The sequence below is a fragment of the Ailuropoda melanoleuca genome, chromosome 20 (assembly GCF_002007445.2).
Source record: "Ailuropoda melanoleuca isolate Jingjing chromosome 20, ASM200744v2, whole genome shotgun sequence".
NCBI lineage: Eukaryota > Metazoa > Chordata > Mammalia > Carnivora > Ursidae > Ailuropoda > Ailuropoda melanoleuca.
In genome coordinates this window covers 2,954,767-2,974,638 of record NC_048237.1, presented here as the reverse complement: position 1 = coordinate 2,974,638, position 19,872 = coordinate 2,954,767, and the positions used below count along the sequence as shown (strand labels likewise).

The 19,872-nt window shown below is 47.1% G+C and overlaps 1 protein-coding gene across 1 annotated transcript; it reads right to left on the bottom strand.

Moving 5' to 3' along the window:
• Positions 1-2,282: 2,282 nt before the first annotated feature.
• LOC100468922 (dehydrogenase/reductase SDR family member 2, mitochondrial) lies at positions 2,283-19,370 on the bottom strand. Its single transcript, XM_019801589.2, has 9 exons — positions 19,246-19,370; positions 8,577-8,762; positions 7,049-7,226; positions 6,085-6,186; positions 5,166-5,236; positions 4,301-4,352; positions 3,625-3,759; positions 3,214-3,269; positions 2,283-2,889 (listed from the first exon to the last, which is right to left on the bottom strand). Exons 2-9 carry the CDS (start codon positions 8,723-8,725, stop codon positions 2,778-2,780), a joined length of 855 nt encoding a protein of 284 aa, XP_019657148.2. The 5' UTR covers positions 8,726-8,762; positions 19,246-19,370; the 3' UTR covers positions 2,283-2,777.
• Positions 19,371-19,872: the final 502 nt, after the last annotated feature.

The window sequence follows — 19,872 nt, the reverse complement described above, 5'->3', positions numbered from 1 at the left end:
AAAAAAAAAGACTAATTCAAAGAACATTTGAGGAGCTAGGTTTTCATAGGGAATGTTAGAATAAGATTTGGGGCTTAGGGGCGCCTGGGTGGCTCAGTCTTCAAGTGGTCTTTCCTCAGTGTGTGTCTGTGTCCTAATCTCTCCTTATGAAGACACCAGTCATATTGGTTAGGGCTCACTCCCAAAGACATCATTTAACCTTGGGGCGCCTGGATGGCGCAGTGGTTAAGCGTCTGCCTTCGGCTCAGGGCGTGATCCCGGCGTTCTGGGATCAAGGCCCCACATCAGGCTCCTCCGCTATGAGCCTGCTTCTTCCTCTCCCACTCCCCCTGCTTGTGTTCCCTCTCTCGCTGGCTGTCAAATGAATAAATAAAATCTTAAAAAAAAAAAAAAAGATTTGGGGGTTAGACACAAAACCGCTTAATGTCCCACGAGACAATAAGCCATCACCTTTGGGATCATCTGTTCTCATCGACAGGATGATTTGCATCTCTAACAGACAGGAAGCTACACATTAACCTTTGCTCGGAGATGACCGAAAGTCAAGCCCAGCACTGCACTGGAAATATTCTGCCAGCTCCTCTGCTTATTTCCAAGTTTCAAATGATTTTTCTGACATGGAACAAAAACAGCTTTGTAAGGGAAGGGGTAGTATAGGTGGCTCTGGAAACAAGGAAGCCAAGAAGGTAGCAGAAAGTTCTGGGAGCCCACAAACTCTTCCTCCTGACTCAGGAAGACGAGCGACTGCCAGCAGTCCCCCATACCAGGAGTGAGCTAGGACTCACTGAAATGGCACCGCTTGGCCCCCCCACCTGCCCCCACTCCCAAAGGGAGGGTGAATGTAGGCACTAAAAGGAAGAAGCCATCCTTCCTCTTCCCAGACACTGGGAGGGAAATAGTTGCACGGAACATCTGCTCCAGGCAAGAAGCCCATAGCCCCCGGCAGAGTCCCAAACACAGAATAACATGAAAAGGACCTGTCATGGGTGCAGAAGTGTTTTGAGATCTGTGGAGCCAGATGTGGTAGATCAAGTGCTCTGGCTTCAGTTTGCCACTGGAGGTACTGAAGAGACACACGAGAGAATAACTGGCAGCCCAAAGACCCCAAGGGGGTAGGAAGAGAAGCCTAGCCAGAGCAGAGGTGGGAGCCATCTTGGGTTAGGGCAGAATGGGGGAGGACACCCTGCACCGAGGAGCGGGGTGGGGGGTGAGGAAAGGAGAGACCTTCTCACAGACAAATTCATAAGACAGCAGGAAGGATGAAAAGTGGGAGTTCCCAGATCATTGTTTCTGCCTCCTCTGTGAAGGTGGAGGGTGGGACGGAAGGGGACTTGAGAAGATTGACGTATGGGCTAAACTCCGTCCCCTTCTCCAAATTCCTATGGTGAAGTCCTAACCCCTAGCACCGCAGAATGAAGGCACATTTGGAGACAGGGTCTTTAAAAGATAATTAAGGTTAAATGATGTCTTTTTTTTAAAGATTTTATTTATTTATTCGACAGAGAGAGAGAGCCAGTGAGAGAGGGAACACAAGCAGGGGGAGTGGAAGCAGGCTCATAGCGGAAGAGCCTAATGTGGGGCTCGATCCCATAACGCCAGGATCACGCCCTGAGCCGAAGGCAGACGCTTAATCGCTGTGCCACCCAGGCGCCTCAAGGTTAAATGATGTCTTTGGGAGTGAGCCCTAACCAATATGACTGGTGTCTTCATAAGGAGAGATTAGGACACAGGCACACACTGAGGAAAGACCACTTGAAGACAGAGGGAGGAGGCGGCCATCTGCAAGGCAAGGAGGGGGGCCTCGGAAGAAATCAACCCTGCTGACACCTTGATCTCAGACATCTAACTTCCAGAACTTGGAGGGGAAAAATATTTGTTTTTTTTAAATACGTTGAAAAGAAAGGGAAGATGTTCCTGAGTGAGACCGTGTAGAAAGATGGCCAGGTGATATTAAAAGGCAAAATTCTATTGGAAGGTGGGACATCAGAGAAAGAAAAATCTTGTCCGATCCAGAAATGAATGCATTTCGTCTGTTTGCAGGGCTCCCTAAACAGTAGTAGATGGGTGAGCTGCAGTCTAAAACATGAGCGTGAGAATCACTGAGCCACAATGCAAGATGGCAGTGAGTTCATTCAATAAATATTTATTGAGCACCTTTTATATGCAAAGTGTTCATGGCTATGAACACGACAGACAAGGTGCCTGGTCTTATGAAACCTACATTTGAATGAATAAAGTATATAATAAACAAGCAAACAAGTAAAAACAATAAGGTCCAAGAGTTAAAAATGCTGTGAAGAAAACAATGCAGACAATGTCTGTCATGGAAAGTGGGACAGGTGGGAGCAACATTACACAGGTGGTCAAGGGAAGGTATCTCAGAGAAGGTTCTATTTGAACCTGAAAGATAAACAGACAAAAACAGGAGCAGATAGAAAGTATCGTGCTCAATTTCCAGTTTCATTTGGAAGGGTGGAAGGGAGGGAGGAGGAGGTAAAGCCTGAGGGATGATAAGGGAAGGGACTAATCTAGGGATGGGGCTTCCAGGTCAAGGGAACTGCTCAAATATCACTACCAGAGAAGGATGACCCCAGATGGCGAGGTTCCGAACATGTTTATTTCCAAATGAGAAATTTCAAACATCTTGCTTTCTTTCTCATTTCCTGAGCAAGATTCCCTGTATGATTCTGGACCCTAAGGCTCCCCATCTCCATATTCTCCACCAAGCCCCCAGTTGCACACCAAAGACCATGGCCCCACTCTCTGACCAGTCTGCTTCACAGCTTGGGAGAGTAGCCAGCGACCACGATGTTCTCGCCGGTGATGTAGCTGGCGTCTGGAGAGCACAGGAAGGACACGATCCCTGCACATTCTTCGGGCTCCCCAAAGCTGAAGGGAAGAAAGCAGAACTGAGGTCACAGCCCGTGCCATGTTAAACTCCGACTTCAGTTTCTGCTGGCCCACAGCGGGCCCAGTATTGACCCTAAAAACCAATACCTCACAGAATTCTAGTCAAATCAGGTTCCTGGGAAGGTCATGATGGGCTCAGCAGGACCATACCCACCCTCTAGCCCTTAGCCCCACGCTGTGCCATTCTCAGACTTCAGCAAGGGGGAACAGCCAGCAGACTGGAAAATCCAGTCTCTGGCTCTTCTTGAAATTCAACTTTGCTTCAGGGCAGCTGCAGACGTTAAAGCCCCAAGCCCCACCTACCGCTGTAATCCATAGATGTCATTGAAGTCAGGTAGCAAGCGCGGCAACGTTTTCTCCTGAGGAGAGATTTCAGAGTCAGGGTTAGGCAGAAGGACTGTTGGCGGGCGTAGGGCAGGGGTGGTGGGACGGGCATTGTGGCAGATCGATGCCTCCGTGGGAGGATGACCCTGTTTAGAAGAGAGGAGTGGGGCAGAACTTTGCTTTGCTCCCTACTGAGAGCAGAGACCCCATTCTGTGGGAAAGTGAGAGGCCGCTAGTGCCAAAGGCTGCGGGGCAGAGCCTCTGAATGATGGGCCAGGACTGAGGTTGTAATTCAAGCTTGCAGGTGTCTGTAGGCCCCGGGAGGCTGGCCAGGGAAGGGACCAGTGGGGACCGGGGGGCGGGGGCTGGGGAGCAAAAACTGATCCTCACCACTTGGCTAAATTCAGTCTTGATTATTCCTGGCACCAAGCAGTTCACTCGGATGCCTTTTGGGGCCAGCTCCACAGCCAGAGACTTACAGAGACCCAACAGTGCCGTTTTGCTGGTGTTGTATACTCCCAGCTTCTGAAAAGCAGAAGGCAGTAGACAGAGCGGATTGGAATTGGCAGGAGGAAATGTCACCTGAACAGCCGGATCTGTGATTCTGGGTCTCAGCCTAAGAAGACGCACTTGATTTTGGCCCGAACTAAAATCCCTTCCGCCACCTCTCCCCATCTACAGTCATTTCAAGGGGTGAAGTTCTGAGATAGAGGGCCTTGCCCAGGCTTAGAGAAATGCCAGAGAGTCACTGCCGTATGTGTCCAAGCTTGAAATGGAGAAAGCCACACCATGCTTTCCAACATTCAGCCAGGAAACCGGAATGAGGAAATCCCAGGACTCAGAACTTGCTTTACCATAAACTGTGCATACCCTGCGCAGACGGCTTAACATCCTTGGCTTTCAGGAACATTTTGGCGAAGTGAGATTATGATCCCAAATCTGCAGCCATCAAGTTCATCTCAACTCCCATCCATAGCCAGTTCTCCCCCACCCCGCTGTAGGGCCTCCCCAGAAACAAGACTCCACTGCCCCTCACCCAGCCCCATCCAGAGGGTTTTACACTCACTGGTATTGGCACATAGGCCACCATAGATGAGACCAGAACCACGGCGCCTGTCCTGTAAGGAGAAAGGTGGATGGGACGAGTTGACAGGTGAGTCCGACTAAGAGCCCAGACGAGCCAGGAAATTGTACTTTCACAGTAAGAGGAAACCAGCTCGAGATTCCTAAGATGAGAGACTGTCTGGAACACTAGGGAGAAGCTAGTGGACACTAAGGTCAATGGCGGGATCAATGCTACCCAGCGACCACAGCCAGAGAGGTATTCCTAGGGCGGGGACCCAAAGCTGAGAGGCCGCACTTCCCCAGTAATGCTTCTGAGCAATGCTTCTGAGCCACAGACCCCTGTGAGGTCAGTGTGCCACCAAGCTGTCCCAGCCTGGTCTGCTTCTGGGCACCTCAGGGCACAGAAGAGCCCGGCTCTGCAGGTGACTTGAGGAGAAGCAAAGGCCACAGTGCCTCTAACCAGAAGGGAAACCAGTGAGATGGCTCACAGAGCGGGGCTGGAGTCAAGGGACCAGAGCTGGGGCTCCAGGTGACTGCCTTCTGGACCCTTCTTCCCTGGAGCTGCCACCACAGGGGCAAGGTCCCTGCATTCTCTGAGATCAAAAGAGCAAAGGCCCATGACAGGTCCTCTGAGGACCTGGAAGGCAGGCTCCTCCCCTTCCCAGCAAATGTTTCTCTTCTTCACAATTGTCACATCCCATGGGAAAGAGGGTAAAGTGTGGAAATGGAGAACATTTCCCAAAGGACACACCTCCCACTTCTCCCGCCACCCTCCACTTCCTGGGCCCCTGCCCAAGTACTTCCTGTGGGGTAGAGGACACCCATGCACAAAGACCCCAGGGCCCACCAGCCCCTCCCTGCCGCACCCCCTCTTCTCCATGTGGGGCAGCAGCTGGCTCAGCAGCAGGGCCGGGGACTTCACATTCACGTCCAGGATCTGAAATCAGAGCAGAGACAGAGGAGAGGGAGAAAGGAGGTCTGTCCAGTGCCCATTCTCACTGGTCACTTGGAGACCTGTGGCCAGAGCAGGACCCAAGCCTCAGAGCTTGGGTTCTGCTCTTTGACTGTGTGCGAGGGACAGGATCCTTCGGGAGAAGGACTCTGAGGGCCTGTGTCAGATTCTCAGGTTCCTGTCCTGCCCAGGTCACAGGGCAGCCTCCAACAAGCTGCGGTTTGGGAAACCCTCCTGCTGCCGGTCCCCACACCACCTCTCCCCGGTCAACATGGCCCTCCAGAGAGGAGACAGGGTCAGGAGAGCAGGTAGGTCAGGACTGTGCAGACCCCTCTCAGGGGACCTTCAGGACAGCAGGGACAGGAGGGCAGGGACAACAGGAGCCCCTACAGATCTTGGTGGATTCCAGCTGGGACGGCAAGTCTGGATGGGGTCCCTCCTCTCAGCTGAGTCTGCGACAGCCAGACTGAAGGGATCAGAGGGGGTACCTGTGAGTCCAGACTGGGACAACCTCAGAGCTCTTCACCATGGACAGACCAGAAATCTTTTCTGGCATCTCAGAGCTTTGTAGCAGTGGCCAGCACAAGGGGAGTCAGCAGAGGAGAGGCTGCTGGTGCCTGGCATACACGGGCCATGGTGGTGTCTGTTGAGCTTCCTGGGGAGTGGTTCGACCCAGGTGAGCCCATCCCCCACCCATCAGGGTCAGTAGTGACAGGAGTTTGAAGGACCTTAGGTACAATGTGTGTCTGTGTGGGCACGCGTGCATGTGTGCGTGCAAAAAATGGTGGACGGAGAACCACGCAGGCTGTGTGAGATCCTACCCCAGTCCTCACCTTGTCCCACACCTGCTCACTGGCCCCCAGAGTGCTCCCCACCAAAGGGTTGACCCCTGCCACGCACACCAGGAAGTCGACGCCCCCACAATGTTCCAGGGCCTGTGGAGGAAATGACAGGATGTGGGGTGAAGGAATGGAGTAAAGAGTTCCCAGAAGCCTCTCTCCTTCCCCAGCCAGACTGATCACCCAGAGCTAAGTAAGTAACGCTGTCCTGCCTGCAGCCGTCCTGGGACAGAGTCTGACCTCGGAGATCGGAGGTTGAGTGAAATATTTGTTTTTCACCTCCCTGGAAGCATCTAATTTCTGCCCCACAAGATGCCTGGTTGGTAGCTGGGCTCCCAGGCCAGATCTTCACTCATAGGGGTCATTGCTTCTACTCTGCCCCTTCTGTCAGCTCTTAGATTTCTAATCAATTCCTCTTCCCTTCTCCCTCCACTCTGGAAACCCTCCTCCTTTGTTCACACATACAAGAACCCACTCACCACAAGCACTGCCCATTTCACACTCGATTTGCCTCACAGTTCACTCCTTCCAGGACCGTGGCATGAACTGATCTTAATCCAGGCTTGGACTCTAGCAGGCTCCCCAACCCAACACCTGGGGTGCACTAGGGCTGCCCTGCTCAAACTCTAACAGGTATACTCACCTGGGGTCTGGTTAAATGCAATTACAATTCAGCAGCTCTGGGGAGATCTGAGATTCTGGGTCCCCAGCAAGTTCCCAGGACATGCCCCACTGCTGGTCATCAGACCACCCTTCGATGGCAAGCCTCTAGTCTAGACCATGTGAGGTCCTTCCTGCCAGGAGCATACCTTCTAGCCACACCGGTTGTGCATTTGTTTTTACGGCTTGAGTAGGACCCTATCCTGGGCCACATGTGTTGTTGGCCTAGACACCAATGCTAGAGACCTCAGCCCCCTCCCGCCGGTGCTGAATCTGCCTGTCCCCATCTGCCACTCACCGTGGCCACCAGGCGCTCCCGGTCCTCGGCCTTCCCCACGTGGCACACGGTGCCCGTCACACTCAGCCCCTCCCCCTGCAGCTCGGCCACTGCCCTGTCCACGTTCTGCTGCTTCCGGCTGCTGATGACCACATGGGCCCCGTCCTCGGCCAGGCGCCGGGCGATGGCGAAGCCAATCCTAAGGGCAGAGATGGCTTTGGTGGCTTCAGAACCCCCCTCCCCCATCCTCCCTCTAGAAGCCTGATCATGAGACACAAATTGAGTTCCACGGTACGGCCCAAGAGCTGCTTCTAAATCCTTTCGAGCAGGGAGGAAGAACAATTGAATCCTACTACCTATGGGGCCTTCACCAAGGCTACCCCATTTAAATCTCACCGTGTATAACAATCATATTTTATAGGTGGGAAAATTTTCTCATTAATTTTATTAAAGGGAGGTTTTGTGAGCATTTGTGAATGTGCTGGACACCCAGCCTCAATTGTAGAGAATTTTCAGCTGCCCAGCATTTTCTCCCTTGGTTCTAGCCACAGGCCTCTTATAGGAATTACTCTAAGCCCAATAGCTTTCTCCTGCTCTGGATTGGAAACACTTTCATGTTGAAAAAGACGTTCTGTCCCCTCTGCATCTCCTTACTTTAAGAGGTCTGAAACGGCTCTGGTGGGGGCTGGCTGAGCCCCGGTAATGAAAGGGCAGAAGGTATATTTCTCCTGTCTCGTGGAAACTCTCTGGGCAGCTTGGCATTTTGGATGTATTCATTTGTTATGAAGGCTGGGCACTGGGAGCACACACAAAGATTTAAAACATCATGGGGGTCTGGGAAGCCTGGAAAGATTAAGCAGTTCCAAAATTGAATGGTCCAAATTAGTGATGGTATAGACCGTGAAAGGTCAAAAGGAAGACGGTGCCCCCAAAACACTCAACACCAGAAGGCTCCCTTCCTCCCGCCTGCAGTAATGACTCATTACAGATCGTGGCTCCTTATGGCGGTTAGAGGATGAGCAGAATTGGAGGGACGCTGAATGAAATGTGACGAAGGGAGAGGTTCATCTATAAAAGGTCTCTGAGCTGGCCTGCAAGTGTTGCCCGCCCATTGCCCTGGTGCCAGTGGGCATTCTGCAGCCAGTGAAACCCCCGAGTCTGAGAGGCAAGTGGGTGTTGGGCTTCTCCCTGGTAGACCAGGCCCCTAAAAGACCACAGCGATGTGCCTACGAAGGACAGGGAGAGAGGGCTGTCTTGATGATAACATGTTAAATGTCTTCGGGTTACCCAGCAAGTACGTGGCAGAGCCTAGATTCCAACACTACTCTGATTAACTCAGAAGCAGCTGGTTTTCTAACTACATCCTTTTTGGAACTCAGAAACCAGATGTTTTAGGGAGAGTTGCTGAGATTTGGAGTTGATTGTCAATGCTGGAGCTGTGGGGGTGTCAGGCAGGGATGTATGAGAAGGGCGCTGACTGCAGAGCCCGCGCTGGGATGGGGACACAAACATCCTGTGATATGCCCGTGAAGCGTTCCAGTCCGCTCACCCCTTTGTGGACCCAGTGATCACAGCCACTTTCTCAGCCAGGGCACATCTCCTGTCTGCCCTGTTGCTGCTCATTCTTGCTGAGAGAGGCACCGAGGAGCGATGAAGACCCCTAAAGGCCTGAGACGCAGCTCTGAACATGGCAGTCATGGGTCTCCCTCTGTCTGGACCCACGCTGAGGAGGAACCTGGGATGACAACCACACCAAGAAATACGTTAGGATCTGTGTCTCCATGCATCCTTCAAACTTCCCAAGGACGTACAGAGCTGCTCGTGCCTTTCCACGACCCTTCCGTGAAGGGCTTCCTCACGGTGGTGAATCACCCCACCGCAGCAGATGTGGGCAGCCATGGCGCTGGGCTGCCAGTAGACGCCTGAGTGATTCTTGCCTGACGCCTCCACACCCTAAACAAGGAATATCACCGTAGTCTTCTTAGAGTCACCTTTGTACTTCCCTCCACACATCCATTCTGCCACAAAGACACCGCTTTGACCTTTTCCTCTACTTTCCCCAGCCTGCTGCAGCCACCTGGCCCAAGCTCTTGTCATCTCCCCGATCTGCCACAACCTCTCTCCTCTCCTCCCCACTCCCCACAGAAGCAACAGCCTAACCCCACGCATCATCACAAATGACTCTCATCCCACGGTAGATAAAAGTCCAACCGCACTCTTCTGGTTCCCGAACTTTTGTGGGGTCTCTACCCTCATGCCTCCTTCCTACTGTTCTGGTCCACCGGCCCAAAGATCCCATGGCGCCTGTGCCATCGTGACGGCATCAGCGACACCGCGTTTCTGCAACAATTTTCTCTCACCCCACATCTTTCACTTCCTTCTGGGGAGATCAAGGAACAACTGTGTGAGGCTGGCCCTGGAGATGGCCCTGGGAAACAATGTAGGGGAGTGGAGGGAGAGAGACGGAAGGGAAGATCATCCATAAGGGGTGCAATATCACAGGGGTTTCCTCGATGGGGAGCTGAAGGTCAATCCTGCTGAAGATCTGAGCAAGAATTTTGAATTTCAGAGTTATCCCACCCAAAAGACAAGGACACCGGGGACTTAGGGGGACCAACCATTCCAGTTTTCCAGGACTGCAGGTTTTAGCCCTGGAAGACCCATATTCCATGAAAGTGCTCAGTCCTAAGCAAACCAGGATATTCAGTTCATCTCACCAGAGTATATTTCCAACTCCTGTCAGTCATTCGTGGAGGACGGCTCCTGGGCAGCATTAATTCCATAGCATTTTCAACCTGCCCCACCTGTGCTCAGAAACCTTCAGGAAAAGTCATAGCTGCTTGCTGTTGGACGTCGGGTTTTCATGGACAGAAAGGTGAGTGCCCGGGGGACATAAGCAGGACACCGATAGCATCTGTTACATATGTCACATTTATTGACCTTTATGTCCTAAGCATAGTGCTATGCACTCTATGTGTTTTTTTTTTAATTTAATAGTCATGATAGCATTTTGAGTTCATGGCCGTTACTATCCACATATTGCAGAACTGTAAACTGAAACAAAGAGATAAATCGCTCAATCTCTCACCAGAAAGAGAAAAGCTCAGGTTCAAAACCAAGTCTACCCGATATAGTTCGCAATTTTCATATCTAAATTCCACTGCCTTCTCTGACTTCCTCAGGGAGAGGCTACTTGTTCTGAGCCCACAGAACTTATATATTTGTCTTGGCTACCCTCAAACTTTAAAAATAAACGTATACTTACCATATGACCAACAATTGTACTCCTGGGCATTTATCCCAGAGAAATGAAAACATATGTCCACACAGCATCATGCACATGAACATTTATAAGAAGCTTTATCTGTATTAGCCAAAGCTGGAAATGACTCAAAAGTCCTTCAATGGGGGCGCCTGGGTGGCACAGCGGTTAAGCGCCTGCCTTCGGCTCAGGGCGTGATCCCGGCGTTATGGGATCGAGCCCCACATCAGGCTCTTCTGCTATGAGCCTGCTTCTTCCTCTCCCACTCCCCCTGCTTGTGTTCCTTCTCTCACTGGCTGTCTCTATCTCTGTCGAATAAATAAATAAAATCTTAAAAAAAAAAAAAGAATGAAAAAAAAAAAAGTCCTTCAATGAATGGTTGAGTCAAGTGGTACATCTACCTAATGGTATAAAATTAAATATATTTGATCTCCATCCTTGATTCCTGGCACAGAGCTCCTAAAACCCTTGGAATTTTTTGAGTGATCGGGGTATCTTTTGTTATTCGTAAGGAGCCCCTTTCTAATCACATACTGAGTTCGTGCTAGTAAGGTGACTTAAGGTGGGGGTCCGAGGCAGCCTCAGGTTGAGGCTGGTCACCAGAAAGACCAAGTGATGAGAAAGTTGGAGCCAGCAGCTCCACCCACCCACCTCAGGAAGAGAGAGGGGGCTGGAAGAGGAGCTCTATAAAAACTCTTGCATAACGGGATTCAGAGAGCCTCCAGAAAAAGGTATTGAAACTACACACACACACACACACACACACACACGCACACACACACACACGTACCTTGCCCTATACATTAATTCCCCATGGCTGTTCCTAAGTTGTATCCTTTTTCATAAACCAGTAAATGTAAGTAAACAAAGCATTCTCCTGAGCTCTGCAGGTCATACTAGCAAATCATCAACCCTAAGAGGGAGGTTGTGGGGATTCCCGATTTATAGCTGGTTGGTCAGAAGCATGGGTGGCTTGGGACTTGTAATTGGTGTCTGGACTAGGGGCAGTCATGTGGGACCAAACCCTTAAATCTCTGGCATCTGAGGCTAACTAGTTAATGTCACAACTGAATTACGTTATTGGGCCCCCAGCTGGTGTTGAGGAATTGGTTGGTGTGAGAAAACACTCTAGAGCAATAAAAAGAAACAAACTACGGATATGTGCAACAATTTGGATGGAGCTCAAGGAAATTATGCTGAGTGAAAAGGCAATTCCGTTAATGAGTCCACTAAGATAGCATTCTCGAAAGGACAATGTTATACATATGGAGAAGAGATTTGTGGTTGCCAGGGGTTAGGGATGGGGTTGGGGAGGCAGATGGGTGTGGCTCTAAACAGGTAGCACGAGGGATCTTTGTGGTGATGGAACAATTCTGTCTCTCAGTCCTGGCGGTGGCTTCACAAATCTGCATGTGATAACAGCCCAGCATCACCCACACAAATGATGGCCTGTGAAACGGGTGAAATCTGAGTAAGGTCTGTACATTGTATCCGTGTCAGTTTCCTGCTTTGAATACTGAACTATCATTTAGAAGGTGGATAGGAAATAGGAAATTTTGGTTGAAGGGTACACAGGACTTCTTCGTACTGTTTTTGCAACTTTCTCTGAACTTTGAACTGTTTCAACCTAAAAGCTTTTAAAGAACTTCACTTGGCTTCGACTCGTGGAAAACAACTGAGCTAAACTCTATAGGAGAATAAAATACAAATTCATCAATTGGGGCTATTCTTATATTTCTAGAATCACTTTAAAGCAACTGTTTATGGGGCAACTACGTGGCTCAGGCAGTTAAGCGACTGCCTTCGGCTCAGGTCTTTGTCCCAGGAGCCTTTGCCTCAGCCTGGGCCTCTCTGCTCAGTGGGGAGCTTGCTTCTCCCTCTCCCTCTGCCGCTCCCCCTGCTTGTGCTCTCTCTGTGTCAAATAAATAAATAATTTTTTTTTAAAAAAGCAACTGTTTATTAAAGAAGACATCCACTCTGTAATACGTACTCCTGCCTCTTAATAAGCAAAGCACATCTTTCATCATTAGTCTTTACAATTGGACCGAGCAGGGGAATAAGGCCCAAGCTTGGCTGTTGAGAACGACCAGGCGCCTGGGCTCTGGGAGATGAAGTGAGTCAGAGTGAGCACAGGGCAGAAGAGGTGAGGAAGCCCCTGTGAATGGAGTGGGGTGGAGCTTGAAGCCACTAGTCCCCTCCTCTTGGTAGGTAGGGCTGAGAATGTTCCAGGCTCAGAGTCTAGTCAGAGTGGGCCTGACATGGGATAGAGAGGTGGCCAGCTGTGACAGAGCCGAAGGCCTGGGTAAGGTGGGACGCTGAGCTAAGGCCATGGGATCTGGAGCTTTCTCTGATGGACCAAAAAAAAAAGCTCATGGAGGTTTTTAGAAATCAATAATTTTTATCGCAATGATGGTCATCACACTCAAGGAGGCATAAATTTCATTTTAGGCCCTACTGACTGAAATAGCTAATTATTGTTTCTCCAGTGTTCATTGTTTGGTTTTAATTCCTATGCCATTTTCTGAGTAGTCTAGCCCGGTCTTTCTACCACTATTAAGCTCCTACACAAGTACAGAAGTGATAGAGAGAGCTAGCCGAACCCGTTTAGGGAGCAACATCACAGGACTCTGGGACTAGATAAGTTCACATCTATATTCAACATAAAAGCTTGAAACAACCAGGTGCTTTCTACTTAAATCTGTGGGTTTCGAAACAAGTTCAATCTTGATCTCAAGGAGTTCTATGGACCGAATTGTGTTCCCCTCCAGCCCCCACATTCATATATTGAGGCCTTACCCTCCATTACTTCGGAGTGTGACTTGGGAGTGGAGATGGGGCCTTAAATGAGGTGATTAAGTTAAAATGAGGCCCCTAGGGTAGGCCTTAATCCAGTCTGACCGCTGTCCTTATAAGAAGAGGACATTTGGACACACAAAAGAGACATCAGGGATGCGTGCACAGAAAGAAAAGGCCACGGGAGGACCCAGTGAGAAGGCAGCCATCTGCAAGCCAAAGAGAGAGGCTTCAGGAGAAACCAAATCTGCCAACACCTTGAGCTTGGATTTCCAGCCTCCAGAATTGTGAGAAATAAATTTCTGTTGTTTAAGCCCTCCATCTGTGGCATTTTTGTTATGGCAGCCCTAGTGGGTTAATACAAGAAGAAACCTCAAGAATATTCCATAACAACTTACATTATCACCTGTTAATCTCCCTCAACCTTCCTTTTAACAAAAAAGCTACAGTACAGGTTTCTGACAGGCAAAAAGAATCCCAGGAGATAGAGAGTAGAAAGGCAGGGCACCTGAGGGGCTCAGGTGGTTGAGCGTATGACTCTTGATCTCAGTTCAGGTCTTGATCTCAGGGTCATGAGTTTGGGCCCCATGTTGGCGAATACTTAAAAAGGAGAAAAAGGAGGAGGAGGAGAAGAAAAGGGAGGAGGAGGAGGAGAAGGGGAACGGGAAGGAGAAGGAGAAAAGAAGAAGAAGGAGACAACGGGCAACTGTGAGCCTCAGACTCATGAATTTGAAGAGAGCAAAGGTGTCTCTGGTGATGCAAGTGAGATGAGATGGGCTGGGCTTCCACAGATTGGGGTGGGGTCAGAAAGCCAAAGTTATATGGCAGGAGGCAGTAAAAAAAAAAAAATCATATCCATGTTTTCATACTCCATCCCTCATCTTCTGACACTGATCATGGAACAAAACATATGTCCCTATTTTTGATCCAGAAAATGTGGTCACTATTGCTGTATCTCCTTCTCCCAACGAGAATGGTGTGACCAGGAGCAGCTGGCCTGCATCCACAGGCATTCATGTGATATAATATTTCACATTCCCACTCTTGGACTAGGCCTAGCATCAGGTTGATTTATCATCTTTGTTTTCAAAAACAAAGAATCCAAAAGAACCATGATAGCATATAGCGGCTTGTCTGTTCGGAGAAATATGCATATTTGTTTTATGCATGCTATGTGTTTTACATACATGTAAATACACAAATATGTATTTTTTATGATATATCTTTGTGTGTTGTATGTTAGTTGATCTGGAATAACCCAACTGGGATTTTCTGGGGTTCTGCAAAAATCTTGACATCCACCTAAAAGGTTTTACATATAAAAATAGATTTATGAACAGGGACCTTTATTGTCTTATTTGTAACAGGTGAAAAAATAGATAAAATTTAAGTGCTGAATATGGTATGTTACTTGACGGGATATATGCAGCTGTTAAAAAATGGCGTTTATAAGTAGTTTGTAATAATATGGAAATGCTTCAGTTAAAATGCTAGCTGAGGGGCGCCTGGGTGGCACAGCGGTTAAGCGTCTGCCTTCAGCTCAGGGCGTGATCCCATCGGTATGGGATCGAGCCCCACATCAGGCTCCTCCTCTATGAGCCTGCTTCTTCCTCTCCCACTCCCCCTGCTTGTGTTCCCTCTCTCTCTGGCTGTCTCTATCTCTGTCAAATAAATAAATAAAATCTTTAAAAAAAAAATGCTAGCTGAAAAATCACAACACAAACTTTTATGTACAGAACAGCTGAAATTATATTAACATAAATGTCTACATAGAAAAATGCTTGAAAGTAAATAAGCTGTGATGGAATTAAAGTGACAGATTAAATATGTACTTCAGGCTTCCCCTTCAACACAAATCACTAGATGAAAAGATATTTTTAAGAGAGAAAGAAAAAAAAATCCAAAGCAAGAAGGTTAAAAAGCAAACTTAATAGAAATTATGAGGAATTCTTGAAAGATAGGTAGGCTCACCTTGCAAGTGAAAATCAGTCCAACTTGCCTTCGGCGGGGGGGGGGGATGATAGTAAAAGGTAGGAGCAGCTGCAGGTGCTCCAAGCTCAGAGGCAACAGACAGAAAGAGTAGGGGAGGTCTAGGCAATTGCCAGGACAGAAGTACTTGCATTTGGAGGAGTCCAGGCCATTAGAGCTTTTCTCCAAATCATTGCCATTTTGCCAAGCACCTCTTGAGAAAAAGCATCAACGTGGAGAGGGTAATCATAAGAAGGCCAGAAGCAATTTGGATTAACCCAATAAAAGGAATGAAAGAAGAAAAAAAAGCATCATGAAAAACACAAAATAAGATTTTAGGAATAAGTCCAAAAGTATGTGAATGTTCACAATAAATGAGCATGGATTAAATTCATCTATTAAAAGACAGAGTTTTTCAAATCAAATCTTTTTAAAGTCCGGCTAAATACAGTTCACAAGAGACACAGCTAGAACAAAATGGCATAGGAAGATTGACAATAAAGGAATAGATAAGGGGCGCCAGGGTGGCTCAGTCTGTTGGGTGTTCGTTCGACTCTTGGTTTTGGCTCAGATCATGATCTCGGGATTGTGAGATCCAGCCCATACGGGGCTCCATGCTTAGCGGGGAGTCTGCTTGAGATTCTCTCTCTGCCCTTCCCCCCACTCACACATGCTCTGTCTCTAAAATAAATAAGTAAATCTGTTTTTAAAAAAATGGAATAAATGACATAGCAAACAAATATTAAAAGGCAAACAAATACAACAGTAGTATGATTAGACAAAATATAATTTGAGACAAAAAGCCTTAAGATGGAAAATGATTAATAATTGATATTAATAAAATATATAGGAAACAAAAATTATAATAGTCATTACCCTTTAGTTATTTTATTTTTATTTTTTAAATATTTTATTTATTTATTTGACAGAGAGAGAGACAGCCAGCAAGAGAGGAAACACAAGCAGGGGGAGTGGGAGAGAGAGAAGCAGGCTCCCAATGGAGGAGCCTGATGTGGGGCTCGATCCCAGAATGCCAGGATCACGCCCTGAGCTGAAGGCAGATGCTTAATGACTGAGCCACCCAGGTGCCTCCAGTCATTAACCTTTATGAACTTAACACGTAAGCTTAAAATTGGCAAATCCACAAAGTTAGTGGGTAACTGTAACACATATCTTTCTGAAATCACATTTCAATAGACAAGATGTAAGTAAGAAAATATAGAGAATTTTAAATAATAATTAACAAAGAAATCTCAATAATTCTGGAGCAGAAATCATGTGGGTCACCCGTATTCACTCACTTACATGCAATAAATACAGAAATTAACATAAAAGTATAGACCACCCCCAAAATAACATGTACAGAGAAATTTTAAGGCCCCTTACAAATTAACTTTTGGAAGAGAAAATCAAAGCAGACAATCACTATTTAGAACTGAACAATGTGAACACTTTTTAGAAGAACAAAACCCTATCAAATACGGTCAAAGCATTAGTTAGAGGACAAAGTGTAATTTTTCAGAAAGGAGGTAGTTGGAAATAACGGCGTGAGCTTCCGACTCAAGAGGTTAGTAAGAGAAAAACATCAATAAACCCAAAGTGGACTGGGTGTTTACCCCAAAGATACAGACGTAGTGAAGAGAAGGGCCATATGCACCCCAATGTTCATAGCTGCATTGTCCACAATAGCTAAATCATGGAAGGAGCCGAGATGCCCTTCAACAGATGACTGGATTAAGAAGCTGTGGTCCATATATACAATGGAATATTACTCAGCTATCAGAAAGAACGAATTCTCAACATTTGCTGCAACATGGACGGCACTGGAGGAGATAATGCTAAGTGAAATAAGTCAAGCAGAGACAGACAATTATCATATGATTTCTCTCATCTATGGAACATAAGAACTAGGAGGATCGGTAGGGGAAGAAAGGGATAAAGAAAAGGGGGGTAATCAGAAGGGGGGATGAAACATGAGAGACTATGGAACATGAGAAACAAACTGAAGACTTCAGAGGGGAGGGGGTGGGGGAATGGGATAGACTGGTGATGGGTAGTAAGGAGGGCACGTATTGCATGGTGCACTGGGTGTTATACGCAACTAATGAAGCATCCAACTTTACATCGGAATCTGGGGATGTACTGTATGGTGATTAACATAATATAATAAAATAAAATTAAAAAAAAATAAATAAACCCAAAGTGGAAAGAATAAACGATATATAAATGCAAGCAAAAATAAATAAAGAAATAAAAGCAGAAATTATGAAACTGAAAACAAAGAACATTAACAAGTGAATGGAAAAGAAATACACCAAATTCTAAAGGGGGTTTTCCTTTGGTGATGGGACTGTGGGGTTTTTATTTTCCCTTAAAGTTTTGCTTTTATTTACTTCCCAAATTTTCTATAAAAAGCATATATTACTTTGATATTTAAAAGTCTACTAGTTGAAAATGCCCAGTTCCTTCTTGGAGAAATGGCTGCTTCTAGGGCTGGAGCAGGAAAAATACAAGAGGGGCCGGGGTCATCATGAACTGCCAGAAAGTAAACAATCGCAAAAAAAAAAAAATAAGATAAAATAATTAGAAGAAAAGAAAAAGAAACAAACAAATGAAAGAAAAAAAGAAAGGATGGAAGGGTGTCAAAGGACAGAGGAGCCAAATTAAAAGAGCTCCCAGTGGCCAAAGCTGAAACAAATGAGCAACAAAACAAATAATGTAGATATTGAATTTTAAGCTAATGTATAAAATAAATATACATGTGTCCGTACTGATACTAGAAAAATGACTAAATAAATAACTGAATGATGAGGATGAAATAAGCCTTCTTTCTAGAAGAATTCCAAAGAATATTTTCTTTGCATCAGCTGAAGAGGAATCCTTCCTCTCTCACCCTGAGGGTAGGCTGGACTTGGAGTCTTGCTTCCCAAGAATTAAGTGTAGAAAGAACAACAGTAACTTCACAGTGGAGAAACCCAGCAGACACTGCCCTAACCAAGTGATCAAGGTTCACATCACCATATAAGTCATATGCTGTCATGGACTCCCTGATATGATGAGATATGAAGGGTATTTCACCTCCAGGGTATTCTTCTCCCAAGCCCAGCATCCCTGACCAACTGTGAGAAAAACTTCAGACCAACCCACACTGAGGTACATTCTACAATGTCTTGACCAATACTCTTCAAAACTGTTAAGGTCATGAAAAACAAGAGTGAGGAAATGTCTGGGATAGGAGGGGCTAAGGAGACACAAGGACTAAATACAATATGGCATCCTGGATTGGATCCGGCACAGTGAAGGGACATTAGTGGAAAAATTGGAGAGCTATGAATAAAGCAAATAGTTTAGTGTGATATTGTACCAGTGTTCATTTCTTAGTTTGGTGAATGTGCCATTGTTTTATATAAAATGTTAACATTAGAGGAAACCAAATGAAGAGCGCACAGGAACTCTGTGTACTAGCTTTGCAACTTTTTGGTAAATCCAAAATTATTCCAAAATAAAAGGTTAATTAAAAATTTTTTTACCAACTATGCATATCTTAGAGGATTTTGAGAATTCTCTAAGAATTCAGCAATGATTATTAAAGCTATGAATAATAAAAATCTGCTACTAAAATTTTGTAACTTTAGCTGTACATTTAGAGATTTTAGGTAACTTGTGTGAAAATTGGACTGTTCTTAAATTTTCTGAAATAATATGTTCCAGTTACACTGTGAAAACCTCCAGACACACTTCCAAGGCGCCGGGATTCACAGGAGGGCTCAGATGGAGTCCTCCCCTCCCTCCCATGCTTAGCCCTGCAAGAGTCCCCCTGGCATGCTCTTTGAGGATGGGGACAGTTGGTCCCATGGTGCCTGTGGCATGGCTGATACTCCCTACCACAGCAGGGAGCAGGGAGTTGAGCTGGTATCTCTGGTACAGAAGAAATAAGAAGGTTAGCACTTCCTCTGTCAAGGACTTGAGTCCTTGAGTCCCAGCCTTAAGACTCTCCCTGTCCATGCTCTAGCACTCCTGGTGGTAACCAGTGCCCACCACCACACCTCCCAACCTGACCAATCTTAAGCCTTGCAGAGCAGGGATTGTTCTGAGAAGAAGCTCTGGCCTCTAGTCCTTCTAGGGGAGGTTGCCTCTCCAGTCTCTACAGCTCTTTGTCCCCAAGGGTATCAGTGGAGGAAATTGACAAGCCTACCTGGGGCCAATGAACTCAGGTACTTTTCTCTGATTCTTGAACAGAAGTCTGGGGCTGGAGCAATCACCAAGCTCTCCCGATCACCCTGAGTATTCTGCTATTTAAGAGCTTCGTCCCGTTTCTTCCTGTCTTTCAGGACACTCCCCTTAATCTCACCCTGTTCCCGGCCAACCACACTCCCTGGCCCTTTTTTGAGTCATGAAAACTTTTAAGCAAAATGTGATATCCTCAGTATCACCTGTCATATCCCTGCATAACCCCTTCTTAAGGCAAGATCCTGCCAGCTAGGTTCTCAGTAGCAAAAGGTCCTGGAGGAAGAGACGGGTTCACTTTCCCAGGACAGGGCAGACAGAGGGGCATGGGGTAATGATTGCAGTAAGAGGGAGAGGACCCAGGATAGGGAGCACACGGTACATGGGCTGTGCGTGTGTGTACACACGAGCCTGACAGCAAGCCGTACGTATCTATTTGTTAAATAAATATTTATATATCACGCAGGAAAAGGAGAGGCAGTTTTCCAAATGCTCTTATGGCCTAGAGAGAGCCTGGGGCGGGGGGGGGAAGCAGAATCGCAGATTGGAGCACTGGAGAGTTATGGCCACAGAGAAATATTTCAGGGGGTTTTGG

What these genes read in the sequence shown, in the direction of transcription:
- LOC100468922 (XM_019801589.2), bottom strand. Translation starts at nt 8,725, where the DNA reads ATGACTGCCATGTTCAGAGCTGCGTCTCAGGCCTTTAGGGGTCTTCAT. An exon ending in GGGAGCGCCTGGTGGCCACG is followed by an intron (nt 6,187 to 7,048) that starts GTGAGTGGCAGA and finishes TTTCCTCCACAG; the next exon opens with GCCCTGGAACATTGTGGGGG. An exon ending in GTGAGCAGGTGTGGGACAAG is followed by an intron (nt 5,237 to 6,084) that starts GTGAGGACTGGG and finishes CTCTGATTTCAG; the next exon opens with ATCCTGGACGTGAATGTGAA.